We start from the raw sequence: 20,705 nt of genomic DNA, 5'->3' as shown, positions 1-20,705 counted from the left end.
TTTAAATAGTGTTGAGTAGTATATTTGGTTTACTTACATAGTAAATGTTAAAACATATTTAGATAAGTACGTTGTTTAGACATCGTAAATCCTTTACATGGTAACAAATATACAATGATCGTTTTGAATTTTTGATAGCGATATGCTTAAAGATATTAAATCCAAATATCAGATTTAAATTTAGTTTTAGTTTGGACAATTTCATGTATATAACCTACGCGTAACTATTTTAGAATGACAAAGACATCTCATCACATCCCGTCCTGTCCCATCCTGTTTCATGTCGTCCCTACCCCTAAAAAATTTTATGTCCCATAACTATTCGCTTTTAAAAAATTAACAATTAGAAAAAATTTATCGTCCAAAATTTTTGGGTATGAACATAACTAAAATTTGTGTTTTCTCACATTTTTTTACATAAAATTTATTTCCTTCTGCAATAGAATATTTGTTCATAGTAAATTAAGGGAAACTTCCCAAAAAAACACCAACTATTTAATATTTGCCAGAAAAAAAACATGAACTTTTTTCGTTGCTAGAAAAATACGCAAAATATTTTTTAGTTAATAAAAAATACATGAACTATTATCTTTTTCCAATTTCTCCTCATCTTTGTTACGACTGTTAACGGCATTGTGACGACGTTACTATTTTTTAAAAAAATTCCAGAAAAAAACACAAACTATTTATTTTGCCAGAAAAATACATGAACTTTTTTTTTCTTTGCTGAAAAATACATAATTTTCCATTTCTTATTTTTTCATTAACAATGTTAGAGATTAAAACTCATAATTTTCTCTGTTCTCTTGAACTTCATACAAGTTTTCACTACTATTTAGGATAACTAAATTCAAGAACAAAACTACACAATTAAATTACTTGACTCCAAATTTCTCAATTAGTGTTGTTTTTGGATTTATACGGACTTTACAAATTTTGAAACTTCATTAATACTTAAACTGTAAAATTTCATGAGATCTCCACCTTTGTATACCTTTCATACTCCATCTGCGTCTGAGATAAGGTTAACAAATATATGATCATTGTTGTTGGCACCTACTCCATATGTGCCTGAGATAGGATGGTTTTCAGGAGGTGAAGATGAAGAATGTCTTTTATTTGATTTACAAAGGTGGAGATCTCATGCAATTTTACAGTTTAAGTGTTGATTAATCTAATTGTGTATTTTTGTTCTTGAATTTATTTATCCTAAACAGTAGTGTAAACTTCATACTTGTATGAAGTTCAAGAGAGCAGAGAAAATTATGAGTTATGATCTATAACATTGTTAATGGCAAAATAAGAAATGGAAAATTATATATTTTACAGCCAAAGAAAAAAAAGTTTATTTATTTTTCTGGCAAAAATAAATAGTTTGTGTTTTTTTCTGGAACTTTTTTAAAAAAATAGTAACACCGTCACAATGCCATTAACGGTCGTAACGGAGACGAAGAGAAATTGGAAAAAGATAATAGTTCATATATTTTTCATCAACTAAAAAATATTCTGTGTATTTTTTTTGCAACAGAAAAAGTTCATGTTTTTTTCTGGCAAATATTAAATAGTTTGGTGTTTTTTTGGGAATTTTCCCAGTAAATAAATTAAAAACTTACTTATTAATATTATATTTTGCATAAATATATAGTGATACAATATAGTCAACCAATTGTAATTATTGAATTTTAGAGTTTTAAATACTTATTTTAGGGTAATTACTATTTAGAAATACAAATACAAATTGAAATTTCTTTGCTGCTTTTTTGTTTTTTAAAAATGAATTTTTTATAATTTTTCTTAAACAACAAATGTAATCCATAAAATAGTTTATTTTCATAAACATATGTTATTTTTATTTATGATTACAATATATATTAGTTACATAAGATCTTTTTAAAGATATTTCTTGTATATCTTGTGTTTTAGAGAGTATATTTACAAATAAGTTGATTTAGATATATTTTATATATCTATTAAAATAAATTTGAATTGATTTTTATTAATTTCACATATCTTATATATTAATTAAATTTATATTATTAAGGTTATAATGAATACTTTACTATTTTAAAATACATTTTAAATTAATTTAATCTTTATTTTAGTTTTTATTTTTGTTTTTTAAAAGTAAACTGTATTTATTTATTTGTTCCTAAAACTGTGAAGAAAAATATGCAAAAATATAAACTATATTTTTTTTTTCTTTTTTTTTTTGTTTTTTCCTAAAATAGTTATAAAGAATCAGATATTTAGATTTGATTTATTATGTATTTAAATGTTTTCTTTATTTAATTCTGATGTATATGTTTTCCTTAATTAAATATTCTAACCGATTAAGATTCAGACAAGATTATCGTTACATAATAAATAGATTGTTAGAGAAAATCGGGTCATTAACTGGATATTAAATAATTCGTGGGTATCTGATTTAATTTGAAAGGTTAGAGAATTATATACTAATGTATCTATAATTATTGATTACTAACCATTTTATTTAAAACTATCAAAACAAAATCATGGTCCAAAAGTTGGTCTATGAGTAGTCATGCTTTAATAGTATAGATTAAGTATGTAACTAAAAGAGATATTCGATTAGTTGTTCTTTTTTTTTTCTTTTTTTTTTGCTTATGATGATGTATTATTATTACTACAGTAAAACCTCTATAAATTAATAATGTTGGGACCAAGACATTTTATTAATTTATACTGATATTAATTTATCTATAAATTAATAATTATTATTTTATAGTGTAAATTAATAATTATTAATTTATAGATATATTTTTAATAGTTTAAATTTTTAAAAAATATGAATTGAAATCATTTTAACAAAATAAAATTAGACTTTCAGATGTTCTAAATTTTATGGTATTGGAATTGAATTTGTAATATTTTGAAAACATTATTAACAATAAATTACAAATACAATACACAAATTCACTTATAAACATGACATACATAAATTCAAATTTATGAATAATAATATCAATTGTTGTATTTTAATAGTCAATCAAACTATCAAAATGTAAATGATGTATATCTAGAAACTGAAAACTTAAAAAAAGATATAGCTATCTTTATGACATGTTACAAAATATTTTATATCATTATAGTTTGAAAATACAATATAACAATTATTTTATAGATATGAGCTTTAGGAGAAACATACATTATTATATCAACATAATATATATATATATGTGTAAATTTACATGATTATTAATTTCTGATATTATTGGGACCATATTTTACATAGGGATTTCAAAAAAATTATTATCTTATTATCTTATCGAATTTTGTTATTTTTAACACTGACCCGACTTAGGACTAACCAAATTTATTAATTTATAATGTTTATTAATTTATAGAGTATTAATTTATAGAGGTTTTACTGTATTACATTGTACAGTGACTAGTAGAAATTTGAAAGTAGATCCGATTTGAGTTAAAAGAATATTCTGGACTGGTGCCATTTTCACCAAATCACCCAAAGGTCCCAAACAGTGAGCGTAATATGGAGTAGGCTTGAAACTTGAAAGATGTCAAAGAGGAAAGAAAAAAGAATGCTTGTGGCTTTAAATGGGCCCAAACCTGGACCTTCAATGGGCTTTAAGGAAGAGATGGTGTCGAGTTTTGAATACTATGCTCAATGCGGGATTTGGAGCAATTGATCTTACATGACAATTTTTGTTATTCGCTGAAACTATGAGAGGTGGTTTTCAGGATTCAACCTTCTGTCTTTTGATAGAAAGTTAGGGGTTTTGCTTTGTAACAATGAAAAGTTAGATCCTATATACAAACAAAAGTCCTTTTTATACATATAGGCTTTTCTAAGTATATTTAAATTTGCAATGTTGACATAACACTGTAAGAGGGTGTGCCTGATAAAATGCATAAGAGTTCAAAGAGATGGTTGCAACCTTTATTATAACAATTGGCCGCAACTCGCGATATTGATATACGACATTTTTAAGAGATACCTTTTTTTATTTAAATTTTTAGATACATGTTCATCAGTAAGTGAATTAGTATACATGTCAATCTTACAATTGATAAACTAGATATAAAAAGTATTGATAAAAAAAACCCAGTAGAATTATCAGATTAAGCAAGATACAAGAAGAAAATGAAAAGCTAGATATAAGAAAAGGTGTTATTTTTAATGAAACTCCCAAAGAGACGCAGCGTCCACATCTCGCCAGTCGTGCTGTGTAAAGGGGGTTAAACACAAAGATGGGCTTATCTTCACATAAATTATTATCTTGTATATATATTTATAAACAATTTTATATAATAAATAGAAAATGCTATAGATGGAAAGTATAAATGTGTACACTCAGATCAGAAAACAGATTGAGGATAATTAATGAGAAAACAAGTACTGTATGTTATATTTGTTTCAAATAATATATATTTGTGCTCTTATCTAAACAGTTTTTCAAATAACTAACATTTATTCATGTGTACAAAGATTTAGAAATTTTACAGGGTTTCAACAGATTTCTGTGTACGTTGACCAATGAAAACAAAAACACTTGTATTTTATAAATGTTCTTTACGATACTATTTTCCAATATTGATATCTCTTCGCCTTAGAGTTAGAGATCATGAATTATTTTATAATTTTTCCTAATAAACTGTAAAATGAACCAAAAAAAGATGCGATGTCAGAGGAACACGTGAAGGGTTGTGGTTAGATCTTGAGACTTGAGCAAGAGAAAAAGACATGCTTCGATCGATCTTTTTGGGTTGATGAAATCCATGAGCAGGTGTGACAGAATCCAACGTGGCAAAGCACAGACTTTGATTTAGATCCTCCATAGTCCAAATACCTCAACTTGGTTAAATTTGTACAATGCGCCAGTGAGACATACCTACATAACCTTTTTCTTAACAACCAATGGTCTATCGACACGTCACTAAATCTTACCTTTCTTTGCTTTTTTCCTTATCCAACCAAACGTACCAAATCATGCCTTCAATCTCTTTATTAGAGGATTTTGTTTTCCTTTCTGGAAATTATGTGTGAAGAGATTTCTATATTATATTTTCTGTAAAACTAAATTAAGATATATATATAAATAAATTATTTTTAAAAAGTAAAGTATTCTATAGAGAGACTCTAAAGAGATGTAGTTTTAGAGGAGTGATTAATTATATGATTTTAACAGATTTGGAAATCCAAACAAAAATCATGTTATTCAATTAATGAATTTAAAATAATTATAAAAATTATATGTTATTGGTACTATGATTTACATATATTTGTTAAAATTCCATATTATTCATATAATGATTTGTTTTTGGATTTCAAAATCCACATTGTGTTTAAAATGGCTTTTAAAGTGTAATATAAAAGGATTCAAATCCAAGTGTTATTTCAAAATCCTTGTGTTTTGATTTTCATAATTATAATTCTATATGGATTTAAAAATCACTTCTCCAATAACGACTCTACTATTCGTACCATCACAATTAGAATTGTGATACTAGTATGTTATTTTAAATTATTATTGATAAAGGGATAAACTTAACTCAAATATCTGAATACTGATGAAACAACCCGATTCGTTTTTTTTAATAATAGTTATATATGATTAAGCATCTTATACTACTTAATTAAATCAACCAAACCACAATTTATCATTAAACCATCAACAACCAATATGCACATCGGAAACACACCAACAATACAAAACCAACATATCATCAATACAACCTAGCATAACTCTATCTAAGTTCCAACGTCAACAACATAACCATAACACAATAACCGAGACCCTAGATCATCCTCCTCCTCATCTCCATGATCCCATGTCGTATACATGCACACCACAAACAACAATTGAGATGCGTAAGTATTATCACAAATACTTAGTGAGACAATCCTCTCATCAACTAGGCTATACACACAAGCAACTGAGACACCAATGTTTAACAAATAACAAACAAAATACAACAAACCAGAAAAACAAGCATCATCCGCCTTGTATCGACCGACACTGGCCCTTGGTGTCGATTGACAGCAACTCCGTAGACACGTTCTGCTCAAAGCCGAAAGTCGAAGAACCGTTTTCCATCTCTTCCAAATCGTCTGAATCTCACCCAAAAGCCCTGAAAACTCATGGGAAACACAACCCAACCAAAAACATACAAGAAAGCACCACAAACAGCCATAGATTTAAACAAACAAAGGATTCTCAGGTTTAGATCACCCATGGTCATGCAAGTTTCTGACCCAAAATGACGAATCCAACACCTCAGAAGGCTTCTCCTTCGCTCCTAGCACAAGATATCCACTCCACAGGAACAAATCTCTCAAACAAGCCAAGAATCACTACAATCTTTCAAGAACACTCTCTCTTCTCTATTTTTCTCTCTGAAAGCGGCGACAAAACAACCCACCCTCGACTTAAGTCAATTTCTTTCCCTTAAATACTCGGTATGGAGATTCCAGTTAAACCAAACCAACCCAAATCAACAAAACAAATCAATCTGGTCGAACCAGAAATTTCTAGTGTCGATCGAAACTACTCTTGGTGTCGATCGAAACTACTCTTGGTGTCGATCGACACTCATCCCCAAAATCCCTAATTTGGTTCACGGATGTTACAACTGATCTTTGTATGATGTTGATGTATTGCTTAAACAAAAAATTCTCTTATATCAACGACATCTATCCATTGGTTTGAAAAGAACAAAATATTAACAAATCACAATATATAACAAACTAACAAATGAGGGAAGAAAAAAAAACACATAGAGATATACCTTTGTCTGGGACATGATGAAGAAATTTGTATCAATTATATATTTTGGAGAAGGAGGATCTTGACCCATAAGATCATATTCCTTGAGCAACCTTGGCACATCAGATCTGCGTAAGTCAAGACCAATTGACACTCTATTGTCGAGGATATCGCTGACCTCACTGTCTAATTTTTTTTTAATTTATATTTATCTAGAGACTTGATATCCATAAGTAGAATGGTTGACTGGATTGTAAAACCTTTTGTTTCTAGCGTCTTAGGAGAGATAAGCAATGCACTGGAATACAATATCAATTCTCCAAATTTATGTTCTTTGAATTCTTTGATGTTATAACATACTTTTGAACTCTGTTTTACCATGTTGAAATGCTTTTATTTTTATTTTCTATTAGATATAATGTCTCCCTAAAAAGTTGTCTCCATTGTTGAAAAAATCTTGCATTTAAATATATATGATGATCATGTGTAAATCAATTGAAGTGGAAGATTCTGTTTGTTATCTAGTAGAAAGCTTGTAATCAAAATATTCTTTTGTTAGTTATGTTTAAAACCCCATATTTATGATTTTGTGTTATGGGTTTTCAAAAAAACTTAATTTATATAATAAGATTACTTAATTTTTTTACAAAGGTTTATCTTGTATATTTGTAATCCCATATATATCAAAAACACTTTTGGACAAAAAAAAAACTATTGATACAAATAAAGTTAGAAATTATTACTAGGGACTTATTATTATTATTAGGGTGAATTAGTTGTATAACCAAAATCAATAATATAATTAAGAATATAGCACTATAATTGAAGAAATTTGAAGAATAGGATGAAAGGCATCCACAATTACTATTTTAGTGTTTTAAAGATAGGAATGATGGTGGTGATCGACGATGGTGACCAGAGGTCGGCGACCGGCAATGGTGGCTGGAGACCAGAGTCCGGCAGTGGTGGTCGGATTCCGGCGGCAGTGGCTGGAGTCCAGCGGCGATGGCCAGAGTCCGGCGGCGGTGGTCGGAGAGGTGATGGTCACCGGCGGTCCGGAAGTAGTGACAGAGGTAGGGAATGATGGTTGTAAAGGGTGGGAATAGTAGTGATAGGGGGTGGGGATAGTGATAGTGGATGGTGATGATAATGATAAAATAGTATATATTGTAGTTTATATAGAGTATATTACTTATTGAAATATAGTTTTTTTGTCGGTGATAGAATGCAATTCCTTTTATTATTATTATTATTATACAATAAATATATATTTTTTGAAAAAGAACCCGACAACCCGATCCGGTAGTAATGAGGGAAAAAGAAAATATCGGAGGCCACATAAACTCGTGGCTGAGAATACAAATGTGATGCTGACGTGTTACCCTCCTTCTCTTTTATACGGATTCTCCCCTTAATCCCTAATTTTCATATCTATTCACACACACTCCTCCCAAACTAAATCTCCCCCAACAACAAAAAAAAAAAAAAAAAAAAAATTGACTAGTGACTAGTGAGATTACACGAAGCCTTCTCGCGCCTTTGCTTTTTTGGTTGAGGAAAAAAAAAAAATGATGATGGAAAGTAGAGATCCAGCTATTAAGCTCTTCGGTACGAAAATCCCTTTCCCGGCGGTTGTTCAGTTGCCGGTGACTGTGGATGAGGAGGAGGAAGAAGATGATTGGAGCTGCGGAGATGGAGGAGAGGATAAGTCAGAATATAATAAGGTATTATTGATTGAGAAAATTGGAATTTTGTTGACCTAAAAAAAATAAATGCGATTTAATTAGTTTTGTAGCAGTAACTTACTTAACTAGTGATTGAATTCGTAACTGAAACCTTTAATCACAGACAACTCTTTGTGTTGTGTTTTTAAATAATGATCTCCGGATCTACGAATCTTATTAAAAGCAAAGTTCTAATCTTGTTTAGTCTTTTTAAGACACATATCACTAGTTCCTTTAGTTCTTTTGAAGATTAATTGTTTGATTAAGATTATTTTTAGTTCTTAATTTAGTGTTTTATTGCATCTCAGGTAACTCGAGAGTTATCAGATAATAAGAAGAACAAGAACTGTAACGACAAAAGTCTAAACAGTTCGAATGAATCCAAACCCGAAACAGGGGACAAAGAGGATACGACTCCAACGGATCAGATAGAGAGCAGCGACTCGCCTGAGGAGCAGACCACAGCTGACGGTAAAACCCTGAAGAAACCTACCAAGATTCTCCCCTGTCCGAGATGCAAAAGCATGGAGACCAAGTTCTGTTATTACAACAACTACAACATAAACCAGCCTCGTCATTTCTGCAAGGCTTGTCAGAGATATTGGACAGCTGGAGGGACTATGAGGAACGTTCCCGTTGGTGCAGGTCGTCGTAAGAACAAAAGCTCCTCGTCGTCTCATTACCGTCACGTCACTATCACCGAGGCTCTTGAAGCTGCGAGGCTCGATCCGGGCTTGCAGGCAAACACAAGGGTCTTGAGTTTTGGTTTAGATGCTCGTCAACAGCATGCTGCTCCTATGACGCCCGTGATGAAGCTACAAGGAAACCAGAAGGTCTCGAACGGAGCTCAAAACGGGTTTCATGGTGTACCGGATCAGAGGCTTGTGGCTCGTCGGGTAGAGAATGGAGATGATTGCTCAAGTGGCTCCTCTGTGACCACCTCTAACAACCACTCAGTGGATGAATCAAGAGCACAAGGCTGCAGAGTTGTTGAGCCACAAATGAACAACATCAACAATAATAGTATGAATGGTTATGCTTGCATCCCAGGTGTACCATGGCCTTACACGTGGAACCCAGCGTTGCCCCCACCAGGTTTTTACCCGCCTCCAGGGTATCCAATGCCGTTTTACCCTTACTGGACCATCCCAATGCTTTCACCGCATCAAACCGCATCCCCTGTGAGCCAAAAAGGCTCAAACACGAACTCTCCTACTCTCGGAAAGCATCCGAGAGATGAAGAATCCGCAAGATTGGACAACGAAACAGAGCGAAAACAGAGGAACGGGTGCGTTCTGGTCCCGAAAACGTTGAGAATAGACGATCCTAACGAAGCAGCAAAGAGCTCGATATGGACAACATTGGGAATTAAGAACGAGAGGATGAGCAAAGGCGGTGGTATGTTCGAAGGGTTTGATCATAAGGCGAAGATGAAGAATAACAACGACAACAAAGCCGAGAACTCCCCTGTTCGTTCTGCTAACCCTGCTGCTCTATCAAGATCACATAATTTCCATGAACGGAACTAGAGTTTATTATACATGTATGCAAGTATGTATATATGTATGATTGATTGTAATGTATAGATATTGGAGAGTGATGAGTTTTTGAGAATCAAACTCTTTTCTTCTTCCTCGTCACCTTATTATTCCTTCAGATGTTTTTGTACACTATTTATTTGCTTTCTATCTTTCATTTGTCAAAAGTGTAAGAAAGATAATAGTAATGGCTAAAAAGTTGGTGTTGGCCGTTGTTGCGTTGGCATTTCAACCGACACTCTTCTGACTCTTCTTTACAACTTCTTGTCTTGTGAAGTCCTTCAATCAATACTCCAAAAAAATAAAATAGTTGATGGTAAAATAAATAATGCTCTAATGACTGATTTCAAAAAAACGTTAATTGTTATCTCTTTTGTCTTTACATATGTTGGTGATTAAAATCTTTGTGTTATAGTTTCTGTTTATCTAGTAATTATTTTTATGGCACATTCTCAAATCTCAATAGTATATAATATTAGATTGTGGGCTTCCAATTCAAAACCAATTAGCAAAAGAGTGTAAAAGTCCATATATCTTATATATTATCAGGATCCTTGTCCAGCTTCCGATGTGGGATATTATATCCTTAATACGCTCTCTCGAAATGATGGCTCTTCTAGCCATAGATTTCGGTATTTTCGGGCAAGGATCGGTGGACTAAATTTGGGTCAGACCGATGGATCGGGCTGGGCAATGTGTGGATCGGGTTCTGATACCATATTAGATTGTGGGCTTTCAACTCAACCAATTGGCAAACAGTATAGAAGCTCATATATCTTATATACTGTCAGGATCCTTGTCCAGCTTCCGATGTAGGATATTATATCCCTAATATATAAAACTAAGAAAAGTTCTTAATTTGCTTTGGTTTTTAATAGAGATACATTTTAAAATCTCTTAAGTATAATTTATAAATATTGAAACTAATAACTTATATCTTAATCAACTAAGAAATAATTGTGTATTATATTTAATTAATATTGTACTATTAAAATTTATGATCATTTTATTTGTTCATTTTATGCAAAAAAAAAATAATCAAAATTATGAAGTTATAAGAAAGATAAAGAAATCCATTAAGGTTAAAAGTTTGATTTCTAATTTTTTTCTACAAAGATATATATAAATAATCCCTTCAGATTTTTAGATGAAAAAAATACAGTATTATGAAGAAACTTGGTTGGTCCCATTCCACGTACAGACAATCAGAATTTAATGTGTTGAAAAGGTTCTTTTTATTTGTATGTTTTTTTTTTATATTGATGCCGAAAAAGATTGGCCACTATATGTTTTTTTCCAGTTTATATTTTATTATTTTGGTCTGTGTCTTCGAAAGCAACTTAGATATTTTAGAGTGCCTAAACAGTTATTAGCCACACATTTTATTTATTTTATTTATTTCTTTCTTCTATTTTACACCATTGCACACAATTACATTAAAAAGTATGTCAAGTTGCTTTTTTCCTTTTTTATATAATACTGTTCTTTTCTGCCTTTTTTTCATTTTGTGGCAAAGCTATTTTTGTTCCTTTTTCATGTTTTTCCCCTACCTTGCATTAACATTAATTGCTTTTTTTATTATACAATATGTAAAGTATATTATGATGAATTGAGTGAGATTTTTCTTCTTGTGTTTCTTTTCCATCACACAAAGGCCTTTTAAAAAAGTTGAAGAAATAAGTTTGACACCCAATTAAACATTGACTCATGCCAAACGCGTTTCAACCGCAAACGCACTATTATCATTGATTGAAGACACTAAGATATTGGCCTACCAAAAGTTAAGAGGGTTTGGAAAATTAATAGAAGACTGATACAAAATATCTACTTCCGGTTCTCATATGGTTCCAAATATGAGACAACTACGTCGTTAATATGTTTACACCAATATAACAAAAAAATTAGGAAGTCCTTTCTGTTTTCTGTTGTTTTCTCATAAAAATAAAATAAAATGGAAGTATTTCAAGTAAAAGGAAACAACTAACTAAAATTAGGCCTAGTTAAATCTTCTGAACTGCTTTCGCCTTTATATTTAGTCATTTAATCATCTAAGTGTAAACGCTATTTTACTAGTTTGGCCCTTACTCAACTACTTTGTTTGGCTATCTAACATTAGTTACTATGATATGATAAATTTTGGAAAGAAAATGAAGATATGATGCCTCTTGCTTTCTTTATAATTCAGCATATATGTAAATTAGCTATAAACCAAAGGCATTTATTGGATTTAGTTGGGTTAATTGGATTTGTACATTCGATTTGTAATGTGAATAGCCATCATCATCTTGTATGAGTGTATCATTACCATTAACCAAATTCGATAGGACATAAATATATAAGAAGAAGATAAACACTTCTTACAGAATATGATTTTTTCCCCCTCATCATAATGATTTTTTTGAGGAGAGACTGAGATAGAGGGGGGGGGGGGGGGGGGGATAAAGTGAAAATGCACTGACAGAAAAAAAATTCAAGAAAATATTGAGATCAACCAATAAGGTTTTATACACACTAAGAAATAGGATGGTTTCATTGGAAAAATGATAAAGTTTTGACTTTTGATAATGATCAAAGTAAACCACTTCAAGAATTTGGAGTTAGAGTCAACCCTCCACTTAAACTTTTTTTTTTTAAAAAAACCTCATCTCTTAATGAATCCACTTCAAAGAAAGCCACGGTATTTTCCTATCTATACATTCGCATAGTTTGTAAATTTTAATTATCTACGTCCTTTTCTTTTTACTTTTCTTTGTAAATTAAAATTTACAGCTGAATTTTATGTAAGAAAGTATGTTTAGTTTTTCGTCAAACATATAGGGATCTTATAAATTTTTGGTTAATTTGCGGTCGAACTTAATTTGGTAATATTTGTTTGTTAAATCATTTAATTGACACGCTGGTCCACCAGAAAAAATGTGAAAAGTTACTCTTGCCAGAAGGTTTGGACCATAAAAGTTTGTGGTAACCAAAACGAATAGTGCTCTCACCACAAAATCAAATTATCCATTAGCTATGCTTTTAATTCGAAATATACTTTTGAGTCAATCCAACAAAAAAAAATGATTGCAAACAAAACAACAAAATATTGTATACCCATTCAAAACAACACAAATCACAAATAGTCATATGTTTATATACACATACATATTAAATGATAGTATGATACTATCCAATTATAATTTTCCGATCAAAAGTACTTGTTGTTTTCCATGATATATATCTCTACACAAAATTCACTATTAGTTAGAACTTAGAAATGTATTTTATTTATTATTATTGTAATTTAACAACAACACACATAAAAAGGGAAAAAACTAAAAATCGAGCAAGAGACAATGAGTGGCAAGAAAACTTTTGTGAGTAGATTTTCCAACACAAGAAAAAAAAAAACAAAAAAAAGACTTTCCCACAAAGGAAGGCATCTTCTATGATCTTGACACGTGTAATCAACTTTAGATTCTCTGAGCAAAGGACCTGACACGCCTCCCTAAAGATAAGCAAATTAAAAAGGACAAGAAAAAGAGATGTCTTTTTTGACTTTTGTCTTTTTCTTTTTTTTCTTTTTAATGCTTCAGGTAAAAAAAGTAACATGTAAATGTACTTATCGTCTATGAATTTATTTTAATTTATCTGTTTGTTGCTCAGATTTTTTATTTTACCAAATCGGAAGAAGGAACAATACAATACAGAATACACTATAGTCCGAACGTGAAAGAAGAAAAAACACAAGTTGGAAAAAGAAATTAGAATTTATTTTCTAGATTAATAAAAAGAAAGGGAGAAAAAGTGAGATTCTGGAAGATAAAAAGATTACTTTTAACATTTCCATTTGAATATTTTTGATCATGGGACGTAGCAATATAATAACCTACAAAGAATTACAAAATTACAAGTAAAGGCATTATTATGTGAAAAATACAATAGATAAAGCTAAAATAGAAAGAAGCATGAGCACTAAATGAACTAATGTTACATAGTACACAATATTTGAGAGATAACGAGTACACAAGTAACTGACTCAGATCAGAACTGACAAAATCTGCAGAATCTTGTCCGAGGCAATTATATTGAGAAAGTTTATCATCTTCGTTTTCCATCAATAGATCATTGAATCCTGCATCCACTAGACTCAGGTGCGCGCTGTACATTCCCGTAAGCTGTTAGCTCAAGGAGATCCATATCCCTGCCTACAATTTTTTTGCAAAGAACAGTTTAGGATCAAACTCAGTTATAGTTTAATTTATAGAGTGACAACTGACAAGCGTATGGAATTGAAAGATACTGCAGGCTTACCAGCAACTCGGCAATAAGAACTCCTCTGGATAAGCTCGGCTCGAGAAATATCGGTTTTATTTCCCTTTGATCGATTTACCTTTGCCTTAAACGTAGAAACAAAACAAACTTAGCGACCCAAGAGCTTTGCCCTATTGATTCCAAGGAACAGGAAAAAGCTAAAGCCTAAAAGTGTATGTTTAGTTTGTAGTTTGGGATTGAGGTTAATAAGTAAACCTAAAGAGAATTTGCAAGAGACTGTTTTTTGGAAGATAGGTTGTCTAAGAGTTTCCTCCACTAAGCTAAACACCAGTCATAAGTCAGAAACTCAGAATACAAGACAATAGTGACTATAGGTTGGTTTAAAACACAGATACCTAGTAGACATCTAAAACCTTAAGAGGTATTTATAAGTTTAGTTTAAATTTCCACAGCGTACCTGCAGAACCTGGCAGTTTTCCAGAGTGCTCTTACCGCCCTAAAAGATTGGAAAATGAATTCAATCAGATACTTTAGAAGAAACATGAGCACTAAATGACTATTGTTACATGTAGATGACATCGAGAACAAAGAAGATAGATTCATCATCAATTCAAATAAATCTCAGTTTGGAAAATCAGGGTCATAATCAGATCAATCAAACTGAAAGCAGGAAACATGACAATCAAATATTTTAGACACTATTTTTTCCCTTCCGAGAAGTTTCATAAACTCTACTATTGTTGGTTATAGCTTATCAGTATTAATTGTAACACTGACACAGTCCTGATTCTGAAGATGGAATCTTGTAAGTTTTAACTGTAGATTCAAACGATAAATGTGAAACCCTACCAAGTACCAACAATCTTATCTCGAAGTGAATACTGAAAACTTTCAGATACAAGAACTCGTGTTAATTCATCAAATGAGTGTTCTTACGGATACATGTCCTACAAAATGCAACGGAAAAAACTTCAGAAAACAAACAATAGTTCCTATTAGACCATGCTGCAGAACATAATACCCTTTTCACTCTCATTCTTCAACTTAATTGGTGCACTAAATTCTGAAATCCAAACCAGCAATATGCCAATATATAAAAACTGTTAAGTCCTCAAGTTACATTTCCAGCATTCTAACTTCAAACTTTGTTCAATCACCAACATGAGAGCACAAGAGAAGAACTCATTCCCTTATCCCTCAGACCCCAAATCAAGAATATAAATAACACAAATTCAAAAGATTTATTTCACAGTGAACAAAAGCCTTTCAGAAACCATATTAAAATGGCCTAGGAGCAAAATTTCCTGAGATTACAGAACCATCAAAGTCCTACACCAAAATCCCCTATACATTTCACAATGAAAGAGCCCAAAATACTCATTTTCAGCTCAATCCCAAACCCTTAATAACAAGAATTCATAGGCAAAACAAAGTCTCATGAAGTGAGACCTTAGAATAAGTAGATACTCAATCTCACAATGATCAATCACAAATTATAAACTATATTGACATCACCCAAAAGCAAAACTTTCCTTAAACATATCACAAAGTTTGAAGCTTTTTGAACTCAATCCTAAACTCAAACAACCAGAATCCATAGGCCAGAAAACAAAGTATCATGAATCATGAAGTGGAGAGTTGTGAAGGACAAACCTTGGAGTAAGGAACAATGTGATCATAATCATGGCACAAGCAACCAGGACAACCAACGAGCTTCCTAAACACAATGTTCCCTAAATGATCTCTCCTCCAACGCTCAGGATCTCTCCCTTTAATCTTCTCTGCTTTCTCCCAGCATTGCTGCTTCACGCTGTAAGGAAAACTCCTTGGTTCTGGATTCGGGTCATCGTAACCCGACCCGGGGAAAAGACCCATCTCCTCCCGGTCGATTAAAGTGGCCGAAGTTTTCACCTTTCCACCGCGGGCTTCACCGGGACCGGGTCGGGTCTTTGATGGGGAAGAAGAAGAAGAGGATAAGGGTCTGTTTCTGCGTCTGGACGGGTCGGGTTTCATGGCCGAGTGATCCGAATCGGTAGAGAGGTTTTTGTGGTTTAATTTGACGAAGAAAACCAAAAGATTACAGATTCTTCGGGAGATGAGTGTCCTCGTTGGCCAATCCATTCTCCTCTTTATCTCTTTAGGCCCATAAAAAAATACAAATCAATTTATATATATGGGCTCGTACGTAACAGTATTTTGAAGATATTTCGTAATTTTCTTATCAAGCCTCATGTTTATTTTTGTTTTCATCTTTTTGTAAATTAAGATGAAATGTTCTTGTTTTAACCATTTTGGTATTGCACAATGTTTTAGCAATCTACAACTTTTTTTTTTCGTAGTTATTTTGTAGGTTAATAAAACTAATAACAAAATTAGTTTCTAATTTAATAAACTAAATATATAGCAAACGAAAGCTCTGGCTAGAGGTAGATTTAATTTCTTTTCAAATTTATTTCTGTTTAAATTAATTTGTTTGTAAATGAAAGCTCTGGCTAGAGGTAGATTTACAAGTTATTTTAAAAGGTTTTTACAAAATAATTATAAGATTTTTATTAAGTATTTATAAATTATTTATTTACAAGATTTTATACACTTTTGGAAGTAATTAATAATGTTTTTATAAAATTACATACTTAATTGAATATATCTCAAACTTTTACGAGCATTTTTTAATTTTTTTTAAAGAAATGACATTTGATACGAAAATGAACATTTTTTAGATTCTCTCAAACTTAATACATACTTTGGTTTAATGAACAACTCCATAACAAACGATTAAGAAAACTACAACGTGAATTTTATATAAATACTAGGTGATACCCCGTGCTACAGCGAAGAATTAAATATTTTGTTAGTTACTTTTTTTTTGTAATTTGTAGTTTTGTAACGTAGTTTTTTATTTTAACGTATTTTCTTTGTTTATATAGTGTTTATTTGTATATTTGGGGTTATACAGTAATTTGGAAATCTTAATAAAGTAGTTTGTAGAACGGAAACAGATACATCACAATATTGGATAGTAGTTTTATAAGAGAATAGACACTCCGCAATATCGGATAGTAGTTTTGTAAGAGGATAGATACACCGCAATATCGGAAAGTAGTTTTGTAAGAGAAGAAATGCTTGTTTAATTTTAATTTGAGATATTTCAATAGTTAGGAATCCATTGTATTTATAGTGAGATTATGTATATTTATGTTATCATTTAGAAGTTAATATTTAATATATCAAATCTCAGCAAAATTGTAAAAAACCAATTTAATTTATAGTTTGATAAAAATACATGTTTTAACGGGTTTAACTCAAACTTTTTTGTATTTTAAATTTTTTAAGAGTAAAAATATTAATATTACTTAAATATTTTATAGACTTAAATATCTTATAATAGTTTAAACTTTCGACGGAGTTCAAATATTTATAATAATTTAAACATTCTATAAAAATTTAAATATTTATAATCTCTTAAACTTTTTCTAAAAAACGTAAATATATTATAATATGTTTACTTTTTAAAAGCTTAAATATGCTCAAATATAGAACCAAATTAAACTGTTAATTTGGATGCCTAATAAATCAAGCTTCCTGCTCATTTGTACTCAAAACATATTAGTCATATATTTATAGTGATTATGAACCATATTCCAAAATATTTAGTCGATGTGGGATATACAGTACACATTTTCTGTAAATTAGTTTACAACTTTACATATATATAATTTCTGCGTTTTTTATTCTTTCCATCTATACTAATCATAATTAATTACTATAATTTTGTTAAGGAAATATTGAAAAATCTAAACTAAATGATGATTTGTTTTTATTAAATTGTATTAAGTTGATTTGTTGTTTCCGTAAATAAGGATAAAAGCAAATCAAATAAGTTTACATATATATACAATTTCGTATTTAATCTATTGATTATTTTGGAAGCAACAAAGTCACAATCCATAAGTATTAAAAATTTCTCATTATTATTAATATTCGTAATAATTATAGGGATTAAGTATGATAGTAGTTAATATTTGATATTACTGAAGCTATTAAATACTCGGATACCAGTTTCCTTATTTATAGGGACAATACCTCTGTTTGGTTGTGTTAATAATTATTATTGAATCAAACCAAATATACGATCCGAATAGGCGAATAATATTAATCCGTATTACAAACGGATCCGCGTGTAGATTTTTGTTTAATTACCGGGTTAAAGAGGATACGCGTCCCGATCCAGTCGTAATTAAGTGGGCAATTAAGGGGTATAATAGTCATTTATTGAAATCGAAACTATAGGGTAATTTAATTAAATTAAGCGATTCTCTAATCATTTTTAATGAAAAACGTACCAAAACAAAGTCGTGGTCTAATTTGAGTCTAGTGTGTATTTCTGCTTTAGTAGTATAGATATAGCTCTTCGAATCAGTCTACTATAATAGTAATTGTTATTCTAAACCAAAACCTGATCATGGGTTTGAACCGAACCCGAAGAGTCTCAACATTCCACATATCAAAAAGCCAAAAGGGAACTTGGGGTCGGTGAACTGAAAGCAACATGATAATAAATAAATTTAAAGGAAAACGTTACAAGGAAATTGCATGGAAATTTCCATGAACTGGAATCCAAGATAATGAAAGATGCACTCACTCTATTGTTTTGTGTTGTTGTGGTATGATGAGAAGTTGATTACATTTTATATTATTCAATGACCAAGATATAAATATACATAAACATTTGTTTTTTTCTTATACGACAAGATTTATCTACCATGTTTTCCATTTGGTTCAGTCCAAAATTTCAATTTGATTTTGAGATATATATAAATATTAATTTTGTGTGTAGTTTACTTCTAATATTTTGAATCACAAGCATTATATGCATACAAAATAATTTTGAAAGGAAAATACAAACTAATTATTAGTTACAAGCATAATAATAGTATGATATATAATTTTAGTCAAACTATGATTTGATGGTATTTTCTTAGTTTTTCTCTGTTGGTTTGAAATTATAAATAAAATACTTTTGATCAATTGCGGTGAATTTTAAAGTAGCATTTTTCTTTCTCTTTTAAAGAATTTTGGTAAGTTTCTCAACAATTTCCATGGAGACTTTTTCCGCAGACTTTGCGAGTAAGATATGTGTTTGGTCTTCGTACTAAAGTAAGAATTAATGCAACACCGCTTATAAAATAGGACCAACTCAATACATTCATTATCCAAACATTTGAAACCAAAGACAAGAATAGAAAAGCTTCACAGATATTTGTTTATGGTATTCCCCACACATAAATTTAGATTAATATGGAGGATTCGTCTCTTCTTAGCGCAATCTCTCTCCTCACCATTGTCATCTTCTTGTTCATTCTCAATCTCATGATGATTATTCAAGACTTCTCTTCTTATTTTCCCTATCGTTTCCATCTCTTCTTCTCTAATGCCTACATTATCTTCGCCTCACCAAGAAACAATAAGCAGATCAGTACCGAGCCTCCAAAGAAAGTTTTTGTCCCGAACCGAGTAGAAAACAAGACCTCCGTGGAAGAAGCCAAGGCGATAATAGACGACTCAGAAGCTTTATACGAACATTTGATAGAAGAAGGAGAAGAGTACTTGTTTGAGAAGAATGAGATGATGAGTAAGGAGTTAGTGAAGGAGGTGTTTAGGTTATTTGATGAGAATCAAGATGGGTTTATAGATGAAAATGAGTTGAAACATGTGTTGAGTTTGTTAGGATACGATGAGTGTACAAAGATGGAGTGTAGGAAAATGATTAAGGTTTTCGATGAGAATGGAGATGGTAACATTGATTTTTATGAGTTTGTGAAGCTCATAGAGAAGAGCTTTTCGTGAAGTAGAGCTAGATTGGAATAATAATAAAATTTAACTATGTTCTAAATTCTAACTGGTGACTTGTCTAATATACTTTTTCTTCTTCATTTTTTTTTTTTTTTTTTTGGTCGTCCTCTAATAAACTTGTTTATGTTGATGTATATAATATAGTCATGCTTCTGTGAATTTCGGAGAAACTGATAATACAAGGAAAAGTATCCTCTACCAGTCCAACTATACAGGAGTTAAGACTATAAAGAGTGGTAGAAGAAAAGGAGTAATTTACTCCGAGTAAATATTAACGAGAATATTCAACATGTAATATCACAAAAAATAACTTTGTGATGCCTTCTGCATGGTGGTGTCCAGTTTGGTTTGGACATAGTCTTATTTTTGCTATAATTTAATGAAAAGGTAATCTATAATGTCTCTGTCAAATTTACAAGAAATATATATATGAACACTGAAGGAACTCAGGAAGAGAGGTTGAAGAACAAGAAGGAATGAAGGATCGAAGTTAATTTCTTCCACATTCTCCTCCTTCTTCTCTTCTTCTTGGGCCTAAAACGGACCTGATATCAACCTTGACAAGCCCATAGACTTTAGACAAATCTGAT

At 31.0% G+C, this 20,705-nt stretch overlaps 3 protein-coding genes across 3 annotated transcripts; 2 read left to right on the top strand and 1 right to left on the bottom strand.

Moving 5' to 3' along the window:
• Positions 1-8,034: 8,034 nt before the first annotated feature.
• Positions 8,035-10,268, top strand: LOC104790957 (cyclic dof factor 3). The gene is made up of 2 exons (XM_010516755.3): positions 8,035-8,470; positions 8,779-10,268. The coding sequence occupies exons 1-2, from the start codon at positions 8,315-8,317 to the stop codon at positions 9,997-9,999; spliced, it is 1,377 nt and encodes a 458-aa protein (XP_010515057.1). The 5' UTR covers positions 8,035-8,314; the 3' UTR covers positions 10,000-10,268.
• Positions 10,269-13,808: 3,540 nt separating this feature from the next.
• On the bottom strand, positions 13,809-16,449 carry LOC104790956 (uncharacterized). The gene is made up of 4 exons (XM_010516753.3): positions 15,916-16,449; positions 14,720-14,758; positions 14,302-14,386; positions 13,809-14,195 (listed from the first exon to the last, which is right to left on the bottom strand). Exons 1-4 carry the CDS (start codon positions 16,381-16,383, stop codon positions 14,113-14,115), a joined length of 675 nt encoding a protein of 224 aa, XP_010515055.1. The 5' UTR covers positions 16,384-16,449; the 3' UTR covers positions 13,809-14,112.
• Positions 16,450-19,447: 2,998 nt separating this feature from the next.
• Positions 19,448-20,161, top strand: LOC104790955 (putative calcium-binding protein CML47). Its single transcript, XM_010516752.3, has one exon. It carries the CDS (start codon positions 19,561-19,563, stop codon positions 20,107-20,109), a length of 549 nt encoding a protein of 182 aa, XP_010515054.1. The 5' UTR covers positions 19,448-19,560; the 3' UTR covers positions 20,110-20,161.
• Positions 20,162-20,705: the final 544 nt, after the last annotated feature.

This window comes from Camelina sativa, chromosome 6 (assembly GCF_030686135.1).
Source record: "Camelina sativa cultivar CO46 ecotype springtype chromosome 6, ASM3068613v1".
Taxonomy (NCBI): Eukaryota; Viridiplantae; Streptophyta; class Magnoliopsida; order Brassicales; family Brassicaceae; genus Camelina; species Camelina sativa.
Note: the sequence above shows the minus strand (reverse complement) of the source record. Positions and strands in the feature narration are given on the sequence as shown.

What these genes read in the sequence shown, in the direction of transcription:
- LOC104790955 (XM_010516752.3), top strand. Translation starts at nt 19,561, where the DNA reads ATGGAGGATTCGTCTCTTCTTAGCGCAATCTCTCTCCTCACCATTGTC.
- LOC104790956 (XM_010516753.3), bottom strand. Translation starts at nt 16,383, where the DNA reads ATGGATTGGCCAACGAGGACACTCATCTCCCGAAGAATCTGTAATCTT. An exon ending in AAAACTGCCAGGTTCTGCAG is followed by an intron (nt 14,387 to 14,719) that starts GTACGCTGTGGA and finishes TCTACGTTTAAG; the next exon opens with GCAAAGGTAAATCGATCAAA. An exon ending in TTCTTATTGCCGAGTTGCTG is followed by an intron (nt 14,196 to 14,301) that starts GTAAGCCTGCAG and finishes AAAAAATTGTAG; the next exon opens with GCAGGGATATGGATCTCCTT.
- LOC104790957 (XM_010516755.3), top strand. Translation starts at nt 8,315, where the DNA reads ATGATGATGGAAAGTAGAGATCCAGCTATTAAGCTCTTCGGTACGAAA. An exon ending in ATAAGTCAGAATATAATAAG is followed by an intron (nt 8,471 to 8,778) that starts GTATTATTGATT and finishes ATTGCATCTCAG; the next exon opens with GTAACTCGAGAGTTATCAGA.